The 26,207-nt window shown below is 41.3% G+C and overlaps 2 protein-coding genes and 1 long non-coding RNA gene across 28 annotated transcripts in view; 2 read left to right on the forward strand and 1 right to left on the reverse strand.

Moving 5' to 3' along the window:
• LOC110948942 (von Willebrand factor A domain-containing protein 5A-like) overlaps positions 1 to 3,985 on the reverse strand; it is a 69,478-nt gene extending 65,493 nt beyond the window's left edge. For 4 of the 25 annotated variants that reach the window (XM_051957616.1, XM_051957618.1, XM_051957615.1 and 1 more), the window contains exons 1-13: positions 3,864 to 3,984; positions 3,374 to 3,424; positions 3,079 to 3,281; positions 2,774 to 2,996; positions 2,401 to 2,567; positions 2,203 to 2,317; positions 1,919 to 2,094; positions 1,604 to 1,692; positions 1,361 to 1,505; positions 801 to 880; positions 605 to 719; positions 328 to 486; positions 99 to 202 (exon numbers count right to left, since the gene is read on the reverse strand). In XM_051957616.1, coding sequence (XP_051813576.1) covers positions 99 to 202; positions 328 to 486; positions 605 to 719; positions 801 to 880; positions 1,361 to 1,505; positions 1,604 to 1,692; positions 1,919 to 2,094; positions 2,203 to 2,317; positions 2,401 to 2,567; positions 2,774 to 2,996; positions 3,079 to 3,281; positions 3,374 to 3,416 — 1,619 coding nt within the window. In that variant the 5' untranslated portion in view covers positions 3,417 to 3,424; positions 3,864 to 3,984. Of the gene's footprint in view, positions 1 to 98; positions 203 to 327; positions 487 to 604; positions 720 to 800; positions 881 to 1,360; positions 1,506 to 1,603; positions 1,693 to 1,918; positions 2,095 to 2,202; positions 2,318 to 2,400; positions 2,568 to 2,773; positions 2,997 to 3,078; positions 3,282 to 3,373; positions 3,425 to 3,863 lie in introns of all 25 variants that reach the window. The other 21 variants (XM_051957617.1, XM_051957614.1, XM_051957626.1 and 18 more) reach the window with 15 other exon arrangements.
• A 1,423-nt stretch (positions 3,986 to 5,408) lies between these two features.
• LOC127536921 (uncharacterized) lies at positions 5,409 to 10,410 on the forward strand. 2 transcript variants are annotated; one of them, XR_007946143.1, is made up of 4 exons: positions 5,409 to 5,812; positions 7,396 to 8,905; positions 9,014 to 9,121; positions 9,548 to 10,410. It is a non-coding gene; the product is annotated as an uncharacterized LOC127536921 (long non-coding RNA). The 2 variants fall into 2 exon arrangements; XR_007946142.1 differs by having other exon boundaries at positions 5,411 to 5,812; positions 9,014 to 9,169.
• A 2,600-nt stretch (positions 10,411 to 13,010) lies between these two features.
• On the forward strand, positions 13,011 to 25,533 carry vwa7 (von Willebrand factor A domain containing 7). The gene is given in 25 exon segments (XM_051958185.1): positions 13,011 to 13,397; positions 14,760 to 15,039; positions 15,250 to 15,483; positions 15,704 to 15,800; positions 16,664 to 16,798; positions 16,948 to 17,034; positions 17,037 to 17,142; positions 17,229 to 17,398; positions 18,740 to 18,852; positions 18,967 to 19,083; positions 19,865 to 20,077; positions 20,294 to 20,426; positions 20,706 to 20,827; positions 20,829 to 20,859; positions 22,708 to 22,737; positions 22,740 to 22,800; positions 22,921 to 22,987; positions 22,990 to 23,111; positions 23,113 to 23,153; positions 23,156 to 23,215; positions 24,189 to 24,257; positions 24,260 to 24,323; positions 24,474 to 24,633; positions 24,763 to 25,043; positions 25,045 to 25,533. Coding segments are annotated over 24 exon segments (3,027 nt in total). The 5' UTR covers positions 13,011 to 13,397; positions 14,760 to 14,793; the 3' UTR covers positions 25,313 to 25,533.
• The last annotated feature ends 674 nt before the right edge of the window (positions 25,534 to 26,207 follow it).

Here is a 26,207-nt window from a genome sequence, read left to right on the forward strand (position 1 = left end):
ATGACAAACTGAAATTTTATTTCACATATATAACCAAAACACAGTCATTATGACAAAGTCAGTGTCTATTTCTGCTGTGGGACCAACAGCTCTTTTACCCAGTGTCCTCTGCAGGTTTCAGACTAAAGTGCAGCTGGCTCTGAGAGGGACGACCTGCCAGGCTGTACTTCACCGTCACACTGCCCTCTGTGGCCTCTGAACTCTGAGGAGGCAGCACAGTGTTGGAAAACAGTCTCATCTTCACATAAAGATCACTCTTACTCATGTTTATACATCTGACAAATACAACCAGAGACATATTTCACTGTGAGAAGATGCTGCTGCTACCTTTCCAGTGAGCTGGCCATAAATCAGTGACCTCTGACCCTGGAAAATGGATGTGATTGGTGGAGACAGGACAGTGACAGACACTCCCGTTGGTAAATCCCATGTGACTGAGATGTCTTCCACAGCCGGCTGCAGAGCGAATCTCAGTGACTGCATCACCTGAAAAATAGCACAAAGCATACAAAATCATACTTTTATTTACTGGAGCAACAAACTGAAAAACATATTTGCTGCTACTTTATTGAACATTACAGCTTCATAGTGTTTCATGTCTTACTTTTGGTTGCATCCTGTCAGTCCCTGTGATGAACTGAGCGTGTCCTCCTCCTTCTTTGGCCAACCCATTGATCAGAGCAGAGCTGGCTCCTTCCCCAATCCCAAAAGAGAAACACCTACAATACAGCAGTTTCATTTAAACACACACAACACTAGAACACTGAACACATCATGTGTTTGTGGTTTTGTGGTTTCACCTGTGGGAACCTGAATTCTTCTTCACCAGATCTAGAACTTGTTTGGTGTTTCCCACCTCTCCATCAGTAAAGACAAACAGCTGAGGAGAGATTACACATAAGTCACACACCACACCCACACATGTGCTGAAAGTCATTTCTAACAAACACAACTCAATGAGAGGCTTGTGTTGGACACAGAAATGTATGGAAAGTATGAAAGGTCATCAAACCAGTTTGTTCAACATCTTACTAAGAAGGCTGTTTGCAGAACAATAGGAGCTACTGAAACAACTTGAATAAAATGTTCCCTCGGACTAAACACAAAGGTTTTAAAGACTTTTTCTTAGAGGAGACAATTTTCTTGGTTTTGTGCATATTGAGATGATTTGCAGTCTTATTTGAAGAAGCAAAGATGAGCATCAGCACCACATAAGTAGACTAACACCAAACCTAGACACATGTAGCACCACTTGTGAAGTGTGTAACAACCGAGTCAACCGTTTAAACCTATGTGTGTGTGTGAGTGAGTGTGTGTGTGTGTGTGAGGGAGTGTGTGTGTGTGTATGTGTGTGTACTACCTGTCGAGGGTGATTAGGAATACAGCGGTGGCTGTAAATATGTTTTAGAGGCTCCAGGATCTCTGTTCCTCCCAGATTAGCCTTCATCTCCTCAACTTTCTTCAGAGCCTCCTCCATGGTCTTCTGGCTGTACTCCACACTCTGACTGCCGTCACACAAACACATGCACCAATACACACATGCACATACTTCATACCAAGAGAACACATTTGTTGGACTGATAGATATCACAAAGAGACTTACGGGAAAATGTGTTGAAAGCTGGACCCAAAACTGTAGATGTTGAAGTAGCAGCCCATTGGTAAACTCTTCAACAGGAGCAGCAGAGTATCCTCAAGAGAAAAACGTAGAAATAATGAACGTCAGTGCATGAGAAATGGTAAAGAGTCTACACTGATAGAGCACTTTTCTACATTACTTAGAGTTCAGGGTCTTGCCCAAGGACAATCTGGTATGTGGAGGTGCCAGGTACTGAAACGCCAACCTAATGATCAGTGAACAATCCGTTCTACCACCTGAGCCACCATCATGAGAAACACACCAACATATCATGAATACCCTGGCACTGCTGATGCGGGTCTGATGCCTCTCCTTGTTGTTCAAAGGTGCTCCCATACTTCCAGATCGATCCATCAAGAACACAAACTCTCCACATGAGTCCACTGAAGACATCACAGACTGGGGGAACTCAGGATACAGACTAACCATCACCACTGGATCACCCATCAGAGTGCCTGAAGCATGACAGGAACAGAAAAATCACTTTTACATTATTTCCAGAACACGCAACTTCAATAATTTTAATTCACAGGTGTAATGTTACAAAGTTATTTTTCACTCACCAGTCTCTGCAGAGGTCTGTCCTGCCTCTACCACAGCAGTGGGCTGGTGGGCGTCTTTGTAATAAATCACAACTTCAACATCTTTGTCAAACTTGTGTCCTGCAGCCAACTTCACCTGCAGTTCAACAACAAATTCACATTTTCTTCTCACTCAAGAGGACCAACCACACACAGCACACACATCAGCACTCTACCTACCGTGGCCTGAGTTTGATCAGTGTTGAGGTACTGCAGAGGGTCCAGGGAGCAGCTGGACTCCACTTTACATATTGGACGAGGAGAGAAGAGTCGGCCACAAAAACACAGAGTGTAGGGAACCAGAGAGGCTGGAACAGAGAACACCTGGACACTGGCACCTTCACTACCTGGAAACAACATGACAGACAACTGGGAATCTCCTGCTTTTCTTTCACTTTGGACCCTTTGTGAAGCTCATGGCTTCAGAGGGGACTTAAACATGTTACCACAATTATTGAATAGTAGTCTTTGACTTCCACCAGTATACTGTCACAACAAATGCCAAACATGTGTGGTTTGCATTCAGGTAGAAGGTGTTGGCTGGTGTTCCTACCCTGAGGTTGGTAGCGAGGGTTGAGCACAGCAGGCAGACAGAACCTCAGCCCGTCATCAGCCTGCACAGCCAGCTCAGTCACGTACTCCAGCCTGATGGAGGCGCTCTCTCCTGGAGCCAGACCGCCCACCTTCATAGAGAATATATCTGGACTCTGCTCACTCTCCTCCAACAGGAAGGCCTGCTGACCGGAGCTCAATGCATCATCATACTCCTCACGAGCCTGGAGTGAAGGTGACACACGTCACTAACGTTCACTTTACAGTGTTTTTACTTCCTCTTTGAATATTTACCGTCCAGCTCACCTCCTGTTTCTCCTTCACCTCAGCTACAATCTCTTTCTGTCCAATCACAGCACTGAAATGACAGACAGCAGCATCTCCAGGCAGAGGGAAGACAAACACAGCCTCTACTGCTTTGTCCTCTTTGTTCTGGTAGTTGAGAGTGGAGACCACTGTGGCCACATGGTCCCTCACCTCCAGCTCCACCTCAATGCTCTTCAGAGGAACTAATGGAGGAACACATTTAACAGCTTTACATATTAATACCACAGGAATATAAAACAGACTGTTGTCACTTTGTTTTCTAGTAGCTCTGTACCTGGTTCCTTCTGGACAGTTATCAGACCACAGCGGTTCATCATCAGTTCACCTGTGGAACAAGTTTGTAGTAATGAATAGTAATGACAGATACTGTACAATGAGCAGCAATGGACATGATTCAATAAAACACTTTATTGCTGTCAGAAATATTTTCCTCCTGAATGTTGTTTATTAATGTTCGAACTCTTCTGGTTAATTTAACAAAATTTAACTGATGATCAGATTTTATCAGCTCTTCTACTGCATTTCATCTCTCAACATATTGTCTTTAATCCTGTTTTGTAGTTGAGTTTTTTCATAAACGACTTGTTTACTTAAGGAATAAAAACAGCACATATGTCTCACAGAAGCAGAAATCTCATCACAGTAGAGCACAATATTCAGACTCAGTGTGACAACAACAGTATCCAGATGTTTTAATGTTTTCATGTCGGTAACGTGTTAACTGCTGCGTCATCTTAAATAAACGCATAATAGAAGAAACTTACCTCTGAAGATAGAAGTTTATGTGAACAGGACAGTTTCACTGCAGTTGCTGCTCTAAAGTATGACAGTCCTGTTTATAAAGCAGGAAGAGTTGGTTTCTGCAGACGTGAAAGTCACGTCCACTTGGTGCGCTCGATGTGTTTATGAAGGAACACCGGGTGGGCGGAGCTGTAGGTTGCAGTTTGAGTCCCAACAACTGCTCAGTTTGACACTATTTTTTTTCTGTCATATTTTGGATTTTTTTTTTGTTTTCCCACATTTGTTCCATTAAACAGCATTCAAACTGCTTTAGCATACAAGTCATGCATTTTGCAGCAACAAAAAATACATTTGAAATCTAAAAACATTCCAGAAAAAATAATATTCAGGTCATATTTAAGTTTTTTTTTCCTTTAGAGACTCAACATCTAATTTTCCAAACAAAAGTTCACCTCACTGACAGTGTAAATATGATTTTTTTTTTTTAAATAAAATACAAGTATTTGTTGTCAAATCTGCACATCATCACTATCTCGTGGGAAATACAAGGAATGAAGACTTTGTGGAGAACATCAAAGTAGCAATACATTCTTAAGATTTGGCTCAGATGGAGGGCTATATTGAACAATCCATACTGTAGGAGCAGCAGTTTTCTGATAAAGATGAGTCACAAAACACCATTTTAAATGAAGTGTTGTGCTTTGAAGTGCTACAGATGAACTCTGACCTCAAACCTCATCATTATTTTACGTTTACTGATTATTTATGAAAACAAAAATATAATTCCAGTTTCAACCAAAATTGTGACTCATATCATAATACCTGTCAGAATGATTGTGATGAAATTTTTTTTACTATACTTTAGCTCCACTGAGGGTTATTTGCTTTGGAAAAGGCTTTGGTGAACATTTTGCAGGGACTAATGACACAAGCAAAACAAAATCAACCAACAAAAAGAGATAAAAGATAAGACAAAAAAAATTGCTATAAACTGTTTAATTTGCTTTTATTGGCATCCAGAAACGTCTGCTGACAGTTTGAGGTTTCAGTCTGCACATTCAGACTCCAAGGTATTGTCAAAATGTGCAGCAAAATTATTGGCACTCCATTGACTGATATTTCTGTCCTATACAAAACTAGATCTTTCAAAAAGGCAAAATTCGTCCTGTTTGACCCTACACCGCTTTATCCTCACTTGCGGGGGGTGCTGGAGCCAATCCCAGCTGACTCGGGCGAAGGCAGGGGACACCCTGGACAGGTTGCCAGTCTGTCGTAGGGCTACATATACAGACACACAATCACACTCACATTCACACTTACGGGTAATTTAGAGTAGGGCTAAGATGTGAATATCAATAATATTCAGATATTCAGCCCCTGTTCCGCACAGATTCTGGGTTTAGGGTTTAATTATATGTATTAAATCTTCTGTGGATGAATCCTGAGTTCCACCAGAGCTGCCAGGCGACTTTTATGACGGTAAGCGACCACTACGCACAAAATTACGCAGCACTTTAGAAGGACTATAAGAGGATTTTAGTCCAATAATTGGCTTTTCGCGATCTTTGCTCTCACTGAGATGCTTCAATCAGAGGCTGATCTTGTCAGAAAAGGTTCAGGTAGCTTTGAGGCTCCGCACATTTCTGACAGGTGATGGAAACTCGTGGAAAAACGAAACGCACAAGTGGACAATATGGATGATTGATTTAGCTCCAGATCAGAACTGGTCGAGCACAGGCGCGTTCGTGCATCATTTGGTGTCATGGCAACAGAAGGTGACGCGCACCTATAAAAGGCCGGTTGACTTTCAAAAACGTTCTCTTTTGCATTTGGACATTTACTTGAACGGGTGCAAATTGACCAGCCTGCTGCAAAGCTAGCAATTTTTGGAAAGCCTTTTGGAAAACACTGTGAACACTTCGTTGGACATCCCAAGGACCTTGTTAAGAAGAAGCTCACCGTCAGCATGAAGGTAAGAAAATTCAGTTCCTGCTTTTTCTCATCAGCTGATTTTCTCTGAGCGCTGCGTTTTGCTGTATAACCGTACAGGGAAATGTGTTGATAAAACTGTTTATTCATTGTTATTTGTCATTTTACAATGTTCGAAAATTGGACTATTTTTGGGGCACATTAAGGGCTAAAATGGGTAAATTATTTCTGAATAAATTGGTGTCAAAAGTTTAACAAACAAGATGGTAACTGAGCCAAGTTTTATAAAATTATCCAAATATTATCCCACGTATGTGAATCACTGAAGGTCCTCAGAGCCTCTTTTTAAACTTTCCAAAGCAAAATTCTGTTTATTTTATTGTGGATATTCATTTACATGTGCCGAGAGCAGCAAAATGAATGATTTTTGTGTTAGCTAATTGAAAAAACGTCAAAGATCTGTATTTTATAAATGGTTGTGTGTTCTTTTACAATGTTTGACTGTAAAATTAGACTTTTTCTTTCAAGAAATATTTCATTTTTTTAGTGTATGTTGAGTGAAATAAAATGTTCATTATTTCTGCATAATTTGCCGTCAAAAGCTTAAAAATCAATATTGGCGATTGGAACGTTTTTCATAAAATGTGTATCTTTGGTAACCATGGAGACGATGGAAGTTTTTTTTTTTTGGAGACGATGGAAGTATTAGAAGAAGCGCAGGGGTGAGAGACGTCATGACGTCAGAACGTGCAGGTGTAAAGGGATGAGGTTGTCTTTAAAATACAAACAAACCTGTAAATCATATCCACATCAAAAATACGCATTTATAAACAGCAATCATTGTTCTTTATATTTTACCACAATTGGCACTAAATGTATGCTATTTTCACTGTATTTAAATCAGCAAAATACAGTTAGTTTACAAATATTTGCTGTAAAATACATAAAGCATCTAGTAAAATAATGTTCATGTACATATTGCCTGTAAAAGAAAAGAAAAAAATAACTAATGCCGAAATCAACAGACTGTATTTTTCTTGTTATTTCAGTGTTTTACTAGATTGTTGCTTAAAAATAGTAGAATACTGCATTGATCAAGTGAAAATAACACTAAATATCTGTATTTTTTAAAAATTAAATAAAATACAACAACATAGCATTAAATAATAATAATAATAATTGTTATTTTGCTATCTAGTAGTAGTATTACAGAAAACCTAAAACATAATACAATAATTATTATTATGGTTATTTGAATATTATTTTTATTTAATTACATCACAGATATTTCCTGTCGTTTCCATTATTTTTAATCCATATTCACAGTGGTTTACTGTATTATTAGCATTGTTAAAAATAGTGGAATAGTGTATTGTCCAAGTGAATAATAACAGCAAATATCTGTATTTATATTTTTAAAAATAATTAGAAATGCAATATTAATAACACTAATAATACTAATTGTTAATTGTTGTCTAGCAGTAGTAACAGTAATATTAAAGAAAATACAAAACACAATACAATAATTATTATTAGGATTATTTTAGTATTATTTTTATTTCAATACTCTTTGCTCCAGTTTCCTGAGAGTCTGTGTTGAAATGTTGTTTTTGTTTCTGCTTCCAGAGGACGCTGGACTTCATCTCCTGGCCGGACTCCTCCAGGTACCTCCCTTACCCCTTACCTCTCCATCCTCCTGCCTCCTCCCTCTCTCACTATCCTTTTGCTCCCCTCCCTCCCCCTCCTTTCCTATCTCCTCCTGCCCCTCTCGCTCTGCTTTTTCTCCCCTCCCTCACTCCATCTCTCTTCTTCCTTCCGTCTCTCCTCCTCCTCCTACCTCCATCTCTCCTTCTCCCCCTCCTCTTCCCCCCTCCTCTCCTGTCTCCTCCCCTTCCTCTTCTAGGTACAGGACCTCCACTCCTCCTTCCTCCCCCCCTCCTTTCAAGCGTCGTCGCTGTTCTTCCCCCCCTCCTCCCTTCCGCCCTTGGTCCTTTTACACTCTCCCTGTCCCTCCCTCTCCCCCCCACACTTTCCTCTCCACTTCCTACACCTGTCCCAACCCTATCCCTGTCTCCTTCTCCCCTCCTCCCTCTCCTCCTCCTTCTCCTCCTCCTCTTCCCCCCTCCTCTTCTATCTCCTCCCCCTCTCGCTCTTCTTCTCCCCCTCCTCACATCCTCACATTCTTCTCTCTCTTTTTCCCTGACACTGTTCTTTCTCTCCTCCCTCGCTCTGACTCTCCCCCTTATCTTCACCCATACACTCTAGACTAGACTCTATGATTCTCACCTATCTCCTCCCCCACCTCCCTTTCGCACTCTTCTTTTTCTCCCTTCCCTCCACCTCTCTCTCCTATCTCCTCCTCTCTTCCTTATTCTGACCGGGCGCTGGAGTTGCAGGATATCGGAGGCTGCCACCACTCTTCTTCCTATCCAAGTTTTTCTGTTGAAGGACCTCCTGACAAACGTACAGGCTCAGTCTAGTCTATCATGCAGGAGGTCCCCTCTTAACAATTTTTACTAATCATTGTGTGAGTTTCTCTCCCCAGAAGCCTCCTGCCAGCCAACCTCCAGGGAAGAAGGTTCGCAAACCTTCCATTCCATTAGATTTACCCCGTTTCATTTTAAACATTTTAGCTACGTGTGATTTTCTGGATGTGATCTGGTCAGATTTTATTTGGATTTCTTGTGATTATGTCTGATCAGATCTATTCCAACTTTACTTGAATGAATTTTCTTCCATTGTATTTTGTGTGATTCTTTGAGCTCGGTTCTTGTCGGTGGGACTCTGGTCAGGGTGCCTGTCAGAGGTGTGGGCGGATCTGGGGGGGATTGTGGGAAACCTCCTGTGGTCCCCCTCCTCTTACAGTGAAGCTCCGCTCTGTCAGAAGGTGAACAGGATGCAGACGGCACGTCACAGAGAAGCGACATGTGTGTGTCTGTATCCCACCCTGGACCCACAGTGGAGTCCACAGTGACAAGATCACAGTTCAGGAGAGTCACAGCGGGATTAATGGGGGTGGTTAAATGTGTTATTTAAGATAGTAAATGTAGTGTGAGGGTGAAGGCCTCGCTGCCAGAGGGAAGTTTCCAGAAGAACAGGCACATAAGGATCCCTGTGAATGCTGCTGCATGAAAAGGTGAGTTTGGGATTTTGATTTTGCATTCATCCATCTAATATTTTGAAATCTCAGCAATAACGCACCTCGACAAGATTCTGCTACGTTTGTCTTTTTAATTTCTTTCAGACCGATGATCCCGGGACCCAAGACCAAGACAAGGACGACCCCAAAAGACGACTTGAAGATGAGTGACCGAGCCCCAACAGAGATGAAGCCAGAGACGACGACCAGCCGGTGAGGAGAAGAAAGAACAACTTTATCGAGACTTTACTGGACGCACTGGTAATTGAAATGTGCTTGAAAAAGAACGACCCAACAGACACTGCATGGTGACACAGGGATTGAGTATGTATCATATCACAGTCTGACAAAATGCAGTTATGCTACTCTATCTGAATTTTCAGAGTTCTTCACTGATTTACTCTCAGTACAGACAGAGTCATTATAACAGGCGACTTCAGTGTCCATGCAGATGCTGGGAATGACAGCTTCAGCTGCATTCAGCTTATTGTTAGACTCAGTTTTTCTCAAAATGTTAATATTCCAACCCAGGCTGCTGGAGGATTTCCCATGATGTATTCCTCTCCTCTCCTCTTTGTGTCTTCATACAGTCAGACGCCACCTTTGTATGTCACTGACTTTGTGTTTTGTCCTCTGCAGGTTTGTCTGGATCTGGAGCTGCATGTTTCTGATCTGCTGTTATCGGCCTCAGCAACCTCCAAACTATTCATCTTCTTACCTTCCACTCTACCCCTCAACACAACCAGAGGTTTTTTTTTTCCTCACCCCAAATGGAGTTTTTTTTTTTAACTTCCTAACAACAGGAAGTTTTTTTTCCTCCACACTGGTACCATGTGCTTGATCTGATCATACTGCAAAAAGAGAGATCCTCAAATAAAAACAAAACAACACAATAGAACTGTATGTTTGTTTAAAAATGTAACCTAATGCACTCTTCCTTTTAGACTTATTATTGGAGAGCATGTTTTATGGCTAGCAAACTTCATTCATCTAAAAAACATGGTTTCAAACCACTGGTTTCTCACAAACACCTGGACTCCATCTTAAAACTGCACAGCATTTGAACATACTGATGGTTGTGTGATTACTTGGAGTAAATGCACGAGACAGTAAATTTGCTAAATACATAGATGCTGCATGATTAGTATTAACAGAATGTACTAATTTGCACTGAGATAAAAACAAAAAACTATACTACAAATTCTGCAGGGTTTCTATTATAGTATTTTGGATAATGTGCTGTAAGACTTTATAACATCAGCATCATTGGCTGATGTTAACATAAACCAGACTGATATCATATCAAACCATAAAATTTGCACAGCATTCTTGCACAGTGGCATTTTTGCACTTCTGAATTTATTTTCAAGTATTTATTAGTTTTTATTTTTCATCCTTGTACATATTGTAATTATTATGTTTATTTCCTGGTGTAAATATGCTTGCTGCTGTAACAATGTGAATTTCCCCTGGCATGGGGAGCAATAAAAGATTATCTTAGCTTACCTTAGCTTAGCTTATCTGTTCCGCTTGTCCTAACTTCAGCATGACCCTGAGCTGAACGTTCTCCTTCAAACACTAAACTCTGCAGTCTCCATTATCCCATCAATCAACATTTCTTTCAGTCCCGTGCTCATGAAGAGATTGATTACAAAATTGAAATGCATCATGATACATTTTTTGAGACTGCAGGTGATTTATTTCAGACAATAACATTTCCTGCCATTTTTCCGGCCTCAAATGGATATGAGACATTTTTTAATTTTATGCTCCTTGTAATGCACCCCTCTCAGAGAGGGAACGCTTAGATCTTTAGAAAGACTGGGATTTGGGGTTGATGTGGCATAGTGCTCGATAAAACAACTGTAAAATTTGATCATTGTACCCAGTATCACTACAATGAAGCAGTGGATCAACAAAACACAACATACGATATGTTGAAACTTTTGATAGGCATATTTATTGTAGCCATTGATACAGATAGAAAGAATACTTTTGGCAGTGCAAAAATTAAACTGTGCCTGAGACTATTTAGCAGCTGTAGGAATCAATAATAGTGCAAAACTGATTCAATAGATTTTTTTCAACATAAACACAGTGAGGTTTATACATTCTTTGTAAACTTAACCCAAAACAGCTAAACTCCACCAAATGGCGACCTCATCTTCAGTAATGATGGTCAAACTTAAAAGTATTTTCAGCCTCACAAACATAGTTACTGTTTAACAAAAATAATATTTCCTCCAGTCTGGCTGTTTAGATAAATAAAACAACTGATGAAATCAATAATGGTCAATAAAGTGCTATAGTAGTCTAAGTTACACACTTGGAAATTCCACTTGAACTTTTAACCTGCTTGACCTTGTGGAGCACTCTTGGGAGAAACACCTGCCATCATCATATCAGTGCTCATCAACTTTGCTAGCCCAGTAGCCCTCAAACCAGTGATTGTACCTCAAGAGGAGAAGTTTCTCAAACTTGTGGTCTGACAGCCTGTTCCTCTTTGGAGAGAGGATCAGGTTTCCCAGGCTTCTACTGGGGCACTGGAGGGAGTGGCTGCATTAAGTTTAAGAGAGAGGTTCTTTATCATTGGAAATTGATTCAGAGTGTCTATCCCTGTTGCGGGCGAAGTGGCACAGGGCCCCTCCAGCGCCGCAGGTGAGGTGGCGCAGCACTCCTCAGGAACAGGAATTGGGGAGCTACGTTGTCTTCTTGAGCCGCACCTTCGGCGACCAGCCTTTGTGGCAGCAGGCTCAGTGGCTAACGGGGAACCAGGAACAGGTGGACAGTCAGACTGGAGACAGGTATGGCGAGAGGCGGGGACTGGAAAGAAAGGCACAGAAAACATAAAGGAAAGGTATCAACTAGAAGGACTAGCAGGAAAACAGGAGGCACATCTACAACTGTTAAAATATTGTAATATTCTACTGATGAGAAATAATCACTCTTCAGTAGCTTGGCTCTCACGTTTATTCGCTGAACACAATCGCAGAACGGGTTACTGTCCTGGCCGTAACCCACGCCAGCACAACGTTACCAGCTTCAGCCCTCAGCCGAAAAAAGAGGCCGAACACAACACCTTAACTTCCTTAAACTTGCCTAGAAGTCCCATGTGACTGACAGCCCACCAATCAGCATGCACTCTGTCTTAAAGGCACTGAACAAGGTTAACTCAGAACATTACAATATGTAACTTCATCATCCTGCAATTTACAGGTCTATGGTGTTTATATCCATCACAGCGGAAAGACAGCCATTTACAATGCATAACTACGCAAATTAGTGTCTTCATTATTAGTTCTATTCAGAGTGTTCTCTCTTCCTTCGCCTGTTATGGCTAAATTAGGTAGATTTCACCCATATGCAAACAAACAGAACTCCTTTCTGTCTGAGCGTGTCGTACAGTATCAAGAGTGTCTGTTGCAGTATTTATGTGGTTGATGTGATAGACACATTGCAGTTGTGTTTAAAACTGTGTTGAGTGCAAAGCCAGATGAAAAAGTGTCAGCACCGAAACAATCTACCGCTGTCAAACAGGAAACTGGCTTCCAGTAAACTCTGAGGTTTTCACAAAATAGTCCTCTCTCAACGTGCATGTAGTCACATACAATACCCAAATGTTTTCACCAATTCCTATCTGATTGTTTAACCACTCACTTACCTACTTTCACTTTCTGAAGCCTTGATCTTTACAGAAACCTCTGTGTGGGTGTTTTTCTGGTTCATCAAGGAACTTTGTGTTTCTTTCCCTTTAAATTTTTAGCTAAAACAGGATCAAACCCATTTGATCAAACAACCCCTGGAACTGCAGCCAAAGTTACAGCCAAATTCCTGAAAGAGCACAAACTGAAGAAGTTCAGCAGTACAGCTGGAGTTGGCTCTCAACTGATTCAGCTGATGATTCCTTGCAATGCCATGAGAATTCTGCAAGGGAAGAAGAGGTTTTGGTGTTTGAAGTTGTAAAAAAGCAGTGTGGTTTTTTTGGCTTTATGAAGAAAAGAGAGAATGATGGATTGAGGGCAGGGGGGTTGGGCCAGGCCTAAGTTGAACACACTGGCTGGTAATATATGCGGCCCTATTGTGGTGAATCAATGCACCGTGCATTAATGGGGGGTAAGGGGGGGCAGGAGGCTTTAGGGGAGTCGTAGCGAGATGTCTTCTGCCTCATGCTGTTGCCCCTCAAGCAAAGAAACACAACCAAGACCATGCACTGTCAACCAGACTCATCCAAGCTCAACAAAGTGCGTCTCCCATTTATATTTTGGTTCTTCTTTTTCTCACTGCAGAGCCAGCCAGAGGCAAGAGCCCAAGGACACACCGATGTGAAGACTCAACAGTTTTGTTGCACAGGCAGAAAAATGTTGCGACACTGAGGAGCGGCTCCTCTGCTGACAGGTGGCAGACAAAGTGTATGTGGTCATATGAAAGCACGCATTTGTGGTGTTTTGTCTGCGAGTGAGGCTGAGCTGTCTAGACAGGATGAAATGAGGTGAGAACATTTTTCTAAAATTCTTTAATTGTAACTACAACTTTGCTTTGTAATATACAAACCGTTAAGCAGTACAATGAAGGTATTAATGTGGCAGGGACTTGTTTGTACAATGATGATTTGGGGTGAACAAAATGTGTGTTTGCACAGTGATGATGAAAGAAGCTGAGTGTGAGGCTAAGCTTGGGGTAACATATTAGTTCATGGGCAAAGTAAGCAAAGAATTAGGAACAGTTGCTTAAAGTGAACAATAATGGAAAATGTTAAAAATTAAAATGCAATCAGTAACAAGTGGAACAATGAATGATTATTAGATTTTGCATCCTGCTTCAGAATGAGTTAAAGGAGGACTTGATACTGAGTTGCTGAATGAATTCTGGCAAAAGAAAGGCAACAGTTAAAGGCCTCATGCTTTGTTTCAATCTGCCCCTTGTGAAAGCACAGACTGAGAACAGACCCAAAGTATTGTATCTGAATAAAGATTACAAAGAACAATAGGAGCTTCTGTACAGACAGGGCTGAGAAGAATGTGAGAGGAGGTATTGGGGGTACTGGCAAGGAGTGGGTGATGACAGAAAAGGACACATGGATGGCTGGTGCAACATGATCGAATTAGTACAAAGCATTACAGAACAATAGGGGTCGGGTCAATTAACATCTATTCATTTGGCAAACGGAAAGTGCTCTTTTTTTACAGGAGAAAATCATGAAGCATTGAGCTATTTGGGCAGTGATAAATGCTCAGCTGCTCAGCCAAACATCTGAATTTTTGATCAGGCTTTATTTTCAACATAGCCCTCGAACAAAACAAGGCTTCACAGCTCATATGCACCAATCAGCCACAACATTCAAACCACAGACAGGTGAAGTGTACAATGTTATTACAATGCAGTATTCTGCTGGGAAGCTGTGGGCCTGGCATTCATGTGGATGTCATCTTGACACCCAACTAAACATTTTTCGAGACCAACAACAGTTTGGCAACTGCACTCTCCAGTGCAAGCAGCCTCCCCCAGTAGGACGATCTGTTACACAATGAAAACACTACAAGAAGCACGGTCTCCAAACTCTAGTTGACCATCTACTGATGACACAGAACAAGCCTGATAAAATGGCGGCAGCACCACTCAACTCACAGAACACAAAGGCTTTATGGCTAAGTCCTGGTGCCAGATGATACGGAATTTTCCCAGAAGTCCTGTGTTTGCATTTGACTGTATATGTGACAGATGTTGTTCATGGTGACACTGCCGAGCTCTACACTGCACTGTTGCATCTATTTATGTAGATACCTTGTCCTGTTGCTCTTAAAAGCTTTACCACTTCAGTGTACTTCAACTGACATGCTTTCATTTCATACAGGTAGGATGTGACCTCCTCACTTTTTCTCCAGAGCATGATGTCACAGGGCAGAGGATTCTGGGTAGGAGGTATAAAGCTGGTGCGCTGGTTTATTCTCTCGTACCTCCTCCTCCTGGCTTTACCATGCATGGGCTTCCTCCCTAACTTTTGGTCTCGAGTGCTAACTCTGTCCTGGGATTCACACACACACCAGTATATTACAGAGCGAGCCATCATCAATGTCACCCTGGAGACTCTGAGGGCCGCCAGAAAACACCAGGGGAACCATGCAGACCAGGAGGTGAGCTCATGTTTGCAGTCAGGACATGCTTACTGTCAGTGCAGAAGTGAATCAGCATCAGTGGCTCACGAAGGTTAAATGACAACCTTAAAATGCTGAAAGTGGAACAGTTTTCATAGTGTGCAACATTGAGTGAATTGCTCTTTTTTTTCTGTTTGTATTACTCTGAGATATTTGAGCAAAGTTCTGGTGCTTTTCATTCCCTCGCAGACCAAACTGGGCCGAGGCTTCTGGAGAGCCGTGGGAGAGGTGGTGAAGTCCAATGCAGCCATGGACTTCCTCAGCTCCACCATGTCGGACCCAGTCTACCACTTTGATTCAGAGCAAGTCGACAGCAGCATTGTGATGTTACGGCGGTTCTGGAGTCAGACTGTGCTCTCAGTACGAACCAAACAGTACCAAAGTGCGCGTCGCAGCTTGGGTCAGCTATTTCATTCACTGCAGGTACACAAGGAGATTTTCATTTGAACTGGGGTAACATTTTGATGCAGGAATTTAGCCTGGGTTTCCAAAGTATGTTTAAAGACATCATCATGTGTGGGCATTTACCATCTGCCACACTGCTTGCATGGATATGAATGTGTATATTTACATGATAATTAGATCACTGTGATGGCAGAAACATTAATAATGTGTCACTTTAACATCTGTTTCTGTGCATCAGGACTTCTACAGCCACAGTAACTGGGTGGAGATGGGCCAGCGCTTCATTTACCTTCACCTGCTGTATCCAGATGAGCCTGCCATCCCTGTAGCTAAAGGTAAATCACACCTGTGATGATAGGCTTATCAGTCACATACATGAATAAGTGATCTAAAGGCTGGGAGATAATTCAGTAGTATTGCATTGGAAAAACAATCTTTATATAGGATCTATTCACAAAATAATGAACTGAACTTTTAGTCTTGTGGGGTTTTTTTTTTTTCATATTTTACATCAGTTTGTGCCAAAAAGTAATGCTTTATGGTGTCACATTTGGAGTTGTACATTTCATTTGGTTGGTAGATTCTCTTTCTTGGGAGGCCATTACACTGTGATGTAGTGCAGTTTTTTTTTAAATCTATTGACGTGTTACAATTGTCAGAATCAACACAGATGATGTTTGTTAGCATTTATAGCTGCACAGTGCATCCTTAAGTTAATCCAGATCTGCCTCTGAGTTTAAAGCATCAGTATGGAGAAATCTGGAAAAGAACATCAACAATGACAACAAATTGTCAGAATTGAAAATACAGCCTTGCTCTTGAGCACGGGCAAATACTCACATTTCCAACATACAAAGGTTCTCAAGCCAAAAGTCAACCTTCACTTGGTGCTTCACACTTTATTCAAACACCACTCTCCTGAATGAAAACCCTCTCTTTAACCCATAAAGTCACCACATCCTACCTCTGTTGCTGACTTTGTTGGTCTTCACATAGTTTCGCTTAATCTCAGTATCTGAAAATGTGGGCATGTGATTTATGATTTGTTCGATTATCAGCTGCATAGTAATGTGTATCAAAATCTCACAAAATAAACTCCACGGAGGAAAAAAATATAATTTCAAATAAAGAATTATTTTTGGTAATCATTTAAAAAGCACTGATCTGGAGGTTTAAGGCTGATCCGTCTTCTCCACAGAGGACACTCCTACCTGTATGGAGTGCTTCAGTAATACCTGTCGAAATAACCTTCTACCAAGACTGACAAACACACAGGAAGACTCTCAGCTGCTCACCACTGGCTACTTCAGCACTTTCCCTCCAAAACCTCGAGGTATGTCAGTACAACTTCAGTCACACTGTGATGCTGTCAAAAAAGAAAAGGAATATGTGAATTCAAATAAACAACATTTTGTATCTATTATTTTTAAGACTTTTACTTTTCAAATTCAGTCCACAAACATTTAAAAATTTATTTTTCAGGCAAATGTAGTCATGGAGGTATTATGGACAGCAGTCGCCACCTGGGGGCCAAAGGGGGCATCAACAAGGACAGCACCTCACCTTTCTTCTCCCTCACCATTACCTCCATGTGAAAGCTGCCACTATGGCTACTGAGGCCACTCTAAATGTCCTGAGAGACCTCAGAGACACGGTGGGCCACAAAACATTTCTCAGGTAAGTTTCAACCACTGCTGGAATAGCCAGAATGAAAAACTTCATGTTAATAAATTCAGGTGTTGACTGCATTTCCTTCTGAACAGGCTCTTCAGTGTGAAGCAGGTTCCTGCATTAGTATTCGTCATGGACACCACCGGCAGCATGTTTGAGGAGATCACAGCCGCTCGCCTCCGGGCTCACTCCATCATCCAGAGCCGAGCCAACAGCCCTGAGCAGCCTGGAACCTTTCTGCTTGTTCCCTTCCATGACCCGGGTGAGAGCTTATCACAAAAAATGTCATGTGAAGCTAAGCAGTAAAACTCCCTTTTATTGACTTGCTGTCATGTCCTGATCTTGTCCACTTACCCACCACCATTTATACTTTCTACTCTACTAGTTATGTATGTAACTGGAACAAAAAAAAAGTTGTGTACAGCACAGTGTACTGTACTTTTATGTAGTTTTGGACTGGAGTAGCTTTTCATTCTGTGGAAAAGGGTTTTTCAGTTCTTATTACAAGCATGACATTCCTGAAGAGTGTTCCATTGGAAAAATGGAAACAGTTTATAAATAAACATATACATGCTATTTTAAAAAATTATGTAACGCTGCACCTAAACATAATGTGCATTGTTGATTAGCATGTCAATTACTTTCTTATAAAATGTCAGTGTTTCCCAAATCCCAAGATGGCATCCTCAAATGTCTTGATTTGTCCACATCCTAAATATATTTACTGTCATAGAGGAGGAAAGAAACCAGAAAATATTCAGATTTAAGAAATTAGAATCAGACTTTTTTTTAAAATACTAAAGATTATTCACACCTATTGATTATTTCAAAATAGTTGGTGATTAATTTAATAGCTGACAAACTGATTAATCGATGAATTGTTGCATTTCATATAAAACTTACTCATAAAGCACCTTTGAAAGCAATAACAATTGACCAATCAAGTGCAACCAAAATAGCAAAACGCATTAAAAAACACATGGACAGGACCAGTTTAAAAGATATTAAAATAAATAAAGACAATAAGACCACAATAAGAATAAAAAATGAAAGCAACTGTAGGATTGAGTTAAAAGTCAATGAACAGAGATATGAAGAGTTCATTTGCAAAAACAAGTAACTCCATTTTCAGAAAACTCATTTTTTATTGTTTACTTGAGATAATTATAATAACACTAATATTTTTTTCTCTATTTTGTCATGCATTTTACTACTGAGTCAAATCATTCTGAGTCAAATAATAATTGTAGAGAATGCTTCAAATTTTGGTTAGAGAAGTAAGAGCAGAGTCAGTCTTTTGTAACACTTTGCAGGAAAATGACTGATTATTTCCCAGAATGTGGAACTATTCCTTTAAATAGGCTGTAAGGCCTTTTGAAATTTGTCCCAAACATTATGACACATTTCAAGTTTCAAAAAGCTATTGCTCATCCTCTAAAATGTCCCCTCAAGTTTATTTACTTTGTTATCATGTCCATATGGAGTGTGATTATTTTCATGGAAAGGAAAAACAAATTTCTAAATTTGTCACTAAGATACACAGAAATTATTTTTAAGGGGTTCAGTCAATGACGACAGAGTGACTAAAATTTCTATATTGCAGAAGTAGGACCAGTGTATGAGACTGAGGACCCAAACCAGTTTATGTACCACATTCAGAGCCTGATGGCCCTGGGAGGAGGAGATGAACCAGAAATGTGCTTTTCTGCCATTCAGGTAAATTGCAATGCTGATCATATAGTAAAAATAAGTGATGTTTGTGTCTGTTCATATACAGTATTGTTGGATGTATTTGCAACTGCTAGCTTGCTTTCTTGTTGTGTTTTTCAGCTGGCTCTCACTCACAGTCCACCGCTGTCAGAGATCTTTGTATTCACTGATGCTTCCCCTAAAGACGCCCATTTGTTTGATGCAGTAAAGGCTCTTGCCCTCGAGAAACAGAGCAAGGTAACTTTAATGAGATTTCCTCTCCAATAAAAGCTGCATTGTCATCATTTAATTTTAAAATCTGTGATAAAGATGTTCTACAGGCAAGTCAGGAACTGCTCTGAACCAAGCAGTGGCCAATGCCAAAAAGTGCAATTTATCAAACGGCCACTTGAGCCTGGCCCCAGAAGAAAGGCAACCCTCACAGACCCCCTGTTAAAATGCCCACTTTTATAGTAGAAACATGGCTGCAGCCTAGTTTTGGTCTCTACAGCTAATTTCTCTGTTATTGAGAACTCAAGAGGAGAAGAATTTTCTTATAGCTTAACCACTGCAATTGTAATAAGCCTTAAACATATGCATAATTAAGGGCATGGCTACTTCGAATGACAACTGATTGTCAGTCGGCTAGTTCAAGGACATATCATGCGTCTATGGCCGACGATTTACATAGCCACCACACTACACTTCAAAACGCTTTTCAGAAAACCTATAGGTGATGTTACGGGGGGTTCATCTATCTCTACATACAGTCAGCGCTCTGAACTCACTGAGTTTGGTCTTCCTTTTGATATGTTTTTTAATTTCTTAGATGGCTAAATTAAACATATTTAATCTTAACAAAAATGCTTGGACATTCTTAAGAAAATGAACCTTCAGAAGTATAACTATTGTGTGCCTTTTCTTACAGTCTGTGCACCTCTTGCACAAAAGAAACTGTGATGACAAAGGTGTTGCAATCAAGCAAATTGCATATTGGCGTGCGTCTTTCAGATCAACTTAACTTCTTAATTTCCCACAGGTGACATTTCTCCTGACTGAAGACCCCAAGTATATGACAGGAAGCAGAGGGAGTCGGAGCAGGAAGAGGAGGAGTAAGGAACCTTTGTCCCCTGATCGTTTCTCTCTCTACACGTCCCTGTCCTCTCTGTCAGGAGGACTGACGATATTCACCACCAACTCCGACATACACAGAGTGTCTTCCATAGTGGAGGATAACACAACTGCTGACAAGGTATAACATGGTTGTCAACAAGTTACACACAATCACATCAAACAAGTCCTGAGAGTCTCTCTCTGGTTGTCTAAAAACCTCCTCTTTGTGGCTTAAAGTTGCATATCTAGAAATCTTTTAACTCTGTGCTCCTTGCTTTAAATCTCTTTGAAGGGCTAGCATTTGTATTCATTGTTCAGATAATCCAAGCACGTTTTTTCTCTCCTTCCTCGCCAGGTGACCCTCCTCCATGTGGAAAGTGACCACGACATGATGTCCGCCCATTCCTTTAGAGTTGACAACTCCGTAAAGAACGTCACCCTACATGTCACTGGCACTATGATGGAGTGTGTCCTTACCAGTCCGTCAGGTAACTGCTACATCAGGCACAATAAGCGTTTCCAGATAATTCCATTTATGCAACAACGAATGCAAGTTGTTCAACTATTAATAGTAGCTATACCCAGGAAACATTGCTTTTCAGAGCTAGTTTTTGAGAACTTCACTGAGTACGTTTAAAATTGCAGTTGCTTGCTTGCATTCAGTATTCTCTAAAGATCCCATACAGTCTTATGTAACCACTTTTCTTTTCTGCATCTGATGATAAAGAGAAAAGCCCAGCTGTTTTTTTTTTCCTTCTTCCTCTTAGATCAAAGTCAGTCTCTGTTGAACGAGCAAGGCCCTCTCGCCGAGCTGGAGCACTTTCAGGGTCTGTACCGCATCAGCCTTCTTCCTCCTATACAGCCTGGACAGTGGAAACTCCAGGCCAAGAGGTGACGGACACCTCACTTTTAATGTAATAGGTAAAATATATAACATTTAATAATTTTATTTTTTGGGATCTGCTAGAATATATGTAAAAGCTTTTCTGTTCAAAAAGTCATTTTTCTCATACTGTATATCTCTGCAGCACCACTTTGCATCCTCTTTTACGCCTACGCTGAAAATTCAGTCTTCGTTAATTGGTCAACTGATAACCACAGCTTTCTGAGTATAGAGGGGCTGGGGCTGAAAATTAAACCCATATGGAAGTGTCAAAAAAAACTGCAGCTACTCCAACGGGACTCTTGAGGCTGCTTCCAAACATCAGTCAGTCCCCATTGTCCCCCAATCTAAAATGTCCAACTTTGCAGCAGAAGTAAACATGTTTATAGCTTGATACAAAAAATATTGTCATCTCTATACTAACTTTTAAGTTCATTGACAAGTGTGAAGAAATGTTTCTATATTCACCTGTTTAAATTGTACTTAAGGATTAAATTATGTGTCAGGAATGGGGAAGGTTGATCCAAAATGCAGGCACCACAGGAAGCAGACTGGTGTTCGAACAAGAATTTATTAAACAAAAGACAACTCGACTTACAAACGTGAGTCCGAGTGAGGGGAGAAGCAGGCCAGAGCCAAGGCAGGATGGCTGAATGGGAGTCAGCAGCAACAATGAACTGGCGGAGAGTGACGGGGCAAGTCAGGCTTTATCTGTCCCTGATTATTTATCTGGCCCAGCTGTGCACCCACTGCAGCTGGTGCAATAAGTCTGGATCACCAGCACAGCCAGAGGTGCAGCACAGAGGGGGCGGAGCCGAGAGACAGGGCAGGAGACGGGAGAAGAGAGCAAGGAAAGAAGATGAAGAAGAGGAAGTGAGGAGAAAAGGAGGGAGAGAGAGGACATGAGGGGAAAAGGGAAGGCAGACAGGGAACCAAGGCAGAACTGTGACATTATGCATAATTGAAGACATGAGTGCTTTGAGTGACAGGTGGGTGGGTACTGTCATGGCCCACAGACACTTGAATGGCCCACTTCAGCTGCACTCAGGCTCCACCTCTTTGCTCAATTTAGGATTAATTGGGAATTAAGAAGGCTGCACAGTGGAGTAGTAGTTAGCAAACTTTCACCTAGCAGCAAGAAGATCCCCGGTTCAAATCCTGGGGTGAGCCTGGGATCTTTCTGGATGGAGTTTGCATGTTCTCTACTGTGCATGCGCGGGTTCTCTCCGGGCACTCCGGCTTCCTCCCGCTGTCCAAAATATGCTGAGGTTAATTGATAACTCTAAATTGCCCGTAGGTGTGATTGTGTGTCTGTATATGTACCCTTGCGACAGACTGGCGACCTGTCCAGGGTGTCCCCCGCCTTCGCCGAGGTCAGCTGGTGATAGGCCTCCAGCACCCCCGCGCCCATAATGAGGATAAAGCGTTGTATAGAGAATGGATGGATGGATGGATGGGAATTAAGACGAGTAAGACACTGGTGAATGTTGACAGCACTGCACAGTCACCACACTGAGCTTCATGACTGCCCTTAAGGAAAACATGTAAGACTTCATAGAGGGTTCACCATTCATATGCAGTCAATAATACGGATTTGGCTCTCACAGCAGCAACTCTAGGATTGCTGGCAGTTGATCATTCTTAGTCTGAAGGTGTTCTGCTAGCAATGCTGGGCAAATGTTTTACATGGTGACATAATAAGTCTCGTAAGAAAACGCCTGAACTTCAGAGAAGGAATTTCAAGCAAGAGTGACATAAGCTCAACTGACTGCATGCACACAAAGCTCTGACCTGTAACATACTGTAGAAAACCACTCTTCAATATAACTTTCCTTCCATGTGTAATGAGACAAAGAGTGATTTTGTCTTTTGATCTGCACCACCAGGTGACAGCAGTGTAGATTTCTTGTACTACTTTGCACTGTAACCAATGAGACACACCCGGGTCTGGCCAGAAATGGAGGGAAGTCCTGTAGCAGGTGAGGGATGAAGATTTCTATTCATATCATAATGATAAATCAGTGACAGCATGCAGCAAGTTTCACTCTTGGTAAAATGTCTGCCATTGAGCAAAACTGTTGTTCTTTTCTTTTTTTCAGGTGTGTCCCTGCCTTTCTGGTGCTGGCTGTAACAGGCCTGGCTTCAGATGAGGAGGCATCTTTTCAGTCCATGCCACCCTGCTGGGAGCTGAAGGGGAGAATCTCCAGCATGTGAAGCTGAACTCCTCCTCCTCAGCATCATTAGTCTACTCTGTGGAGGAGCTGGTGGGCTTGGTGGATCCTGTTCCAGAGTTCCTTCTGTGTTCGACTTACAGGCCAAGACAGAAAAGGAAACAGCTGGAGAGAGTTTCCACAGAGATGGTACATCCCACTCATGTTCAGATACAGGTAATCAGTAATCGCAATGCTAAACAAGATGCCTTCATCATATTCTTCTTCTTACTGAGTAACAGAACTGAACTCAGTTGTGAAATATGTTTTATCTCAACATTTGGTGCTCTTAGGTGGTTGTACATAAATATAGCCTCTTTAGACCCGAGCTTTGGTTTCTTCTAGTTATTTTAGGATAAGGAGTAACCAATAAATACAACAATCAGATATATCTAATATCTGATTATATATTTATTAGATTTTATTTACATTTATGGTATATTATTATTATTAGTGTTTTTGTTGTTGTTATTATTGTTATATGAATATACGCTCTTTTGAAAAAAAAAAAAGTCCACATATGTGGACACCAGGTCTTAGGTGGTTAAAGCTGCATTTATCAGTATTTTAAAAAACATTTGAAAATGTCAAAGGTGTCTCGTGTTTAAAAAATATTACAGAAAATTATCACCCGATTCCGTGCTCTTCCTCGCGTGGAGAATTTTAATGTTTTTTCAGTTCTTTGTTTTGACATTTTGGCCCACAGTATGTTTACATTCAGTTATTTAAATGCACAGCAGGCAGCTGTTTTCAGAAAAAAAAAACATACAGATAAACCTACTGCACCCTACCGGTACAGCTCCAAATGGCAGGCAGAAAAATTAATGCAGTGGAGCACAAAAAAACTCAGAAAGGACAACCCAAGTGCAGGTAAAAATGGAAAATAAAGAAGGAGAAGCCATAGATAAAACCTGAAAATGATACAAAATGTTGCTCGTTAGCAGCTGGATGTATAAATACATCACGAATGTCAGTGTTGCGTTTAAATCTTGTTTTTCCTAAATAATGCTGCTGCCTCCTTAATACCAAAACTGGAAAACTGCTGTCTGCCTTCTATTGTCAGCTAGAAATTACAAACCTTTGTACTCAAAATATCAAATACGACTAATTCCACAGTTTTCAGTCCAAAGAACAGTTTGTGTGTCTTGATTCCTCAGGTGTTTCCGTCCCCCGCCTTGTCCCTGGTCACAGCACAGCAGTGGACTTTGACATCCTGAACCACGGTCCAGACGGCTCTTTAGTTTGACTGCAGATGACAGCTGTGGTTATCTTCACACAAGAGGACCACACAAGTACAGCTAAATAAGAACCTGAATACTTAACAAAATTTGTGTGTTTGTGTGTGTGTGTCCTTCATCTTTCAGTCATGTACAATACCTCGAAAGAAGTAAATATTTTTTGAGATTTTTTTATTTTTAAAAATTTGAGTTCTTGTCTTTTAGGTTCCTTATTGCAGAAAGGGGGTTTTTCCGTGGTCAGGTGGACCTCCATACCCCTGCCAAAGCTCAGGCAGGAGCGACTGTCACCCTTACGCTTACCGTGCATGCTCTCGACTCTCCAGACTCCAATTATGCAGTGGCCTACTTGACTGTGGTCCCCCTGGTTAGTAAATTAAATGTTGCAAAGATGTTCTCTTTTTGAAGCGACCTTTACTGTTTGCTCTTACCGTAAGTGTTTCAAATTTTGATTTCGTGCCTAATCAAAGTGTATCTTTGTCTCTGTTTCCTGTAGGATTCTGACACATCGCCGCCGTCCTGCTCTGCTGCACGAGTCCAGTCTAACTGTCCTTCCATTTGCAATGAGTCTAGCTGGAGCGTGTCTCTAGTTGTGTCAGACAACGGTCGCTCAGGCCTTGCTGCCCTCCAGCTGCAGAAGGGTGAAGGTTATTCTGACTTTATTCCACAGCCACCACCCACAGAAGACGCCCTTGGAGAGGCCCAGTCTGGCCCTGACCAGAAACAGTTACACGGGGACAAGACAACCAGCACAGGCCTACATCATCACCACCACAGGCCACGTTAGAGAGAGGAGACCCCCTTTGAATGTTTCTGGAATGGTTTCTGAGTTCATCTCAGCCATTGTGGGCGAGGTACAATCCAGCTGCTGTTCTGCTCAGGCAGAGATGCTGGTGTGGGACACAGCTGGAAACATGAAACGCTGCCATCTACATCTGGGTCAACAGAAGCAGCTAAGAGACACAGAATCCAGTGGAACTGGACGGATAATGCCTTCAGTTGTCTTTTTCTTGTTGTTAGGTCTTCTGTGGTCTCCCCTGCTTTAGGTCAATGTGATTACAAATGTTTTGCTGGTCAAAATGCTTGGATTCCACACTGGATTCCAGACAAGGAATTAATCAAATACAATGCAAAGTTTGTCCTGTTTTGGAGGATAAAAGTTTAAATTGTTAACTGCATTATATGAAAAGAAATGCAGTTAATGCTGACGATGCCTACATTTGCTACTGTAATTCTTCAAGTCCACAGAATAAAGGAATTAGTGATCTTTTTTGTGTTTTTTTTTTTTTTTTTTTTTTTTGCATTTGCAACTTCTATGCTTTGTCTACAGTGCTGTGGAAAAGCATTTGCCTGATGTCTTCTGTTTTGCATATTCTTTACACTTAAATATATTATACAGAGATAACACACACGACACAAAATGCATTTTTTAAAATCATTATTTGTTGAAGATTTACTGAATATCTATGTCACCCTGTGAAAATGTAACTGTCCCCTAAACTAATAACTGGTTAGGCCACCATTGGCAGCATCAAATGCAATTAAATGTTTGCAATATTTTGTGACCAGTGTTTACATCACCATGGAGGGTACGTGGCCTTCTCTTCTCTTTTAATTTGGCCACAATAGACGGTTTTTGATCATTGAATTTGCCTTTTAAGGTCTTGCCACAGCATGTGAATTGGATTCAAGCCATTCCAGAACCTTAATGTTTTTCTTCTTGTGCCACTCAAGAGTTGGGCTTGCTTGTGTGGTTGGGTCATTGCCATGCTGCATAAACCATTTGTGTTGAGCTTTGTAGTGTATACAATGTCTTCACAAATTAAGTCTATTTTCTTAATTCTAGGTTCCATCCATCCATCCTCTATACACCGCTTTACCCTCACTAGGGTCGCGGGGGGTGCTGGAGCCTATCCCAGCTGACTTGGGCGAAGGCAGGGG

The sequence above is a fragment of the Acanthochromis polyacanthus genome, chromosome 13, assembly GCF_021347895.1.
Source record: "Acanthochromis polyacanthus isolate Apoly-LR-REF ecotype Palm Island chromosome 13, KAUST_Apoly_ChrSc, whole genome shotgun sequence".
Taxonomy (NCBI): domain Eukaryota; kingdom Metazoa; phylum Chordata; class Actinopteri; family Pomacentridae; genus Acanthochromis; species Acanthochromis polyacanthus.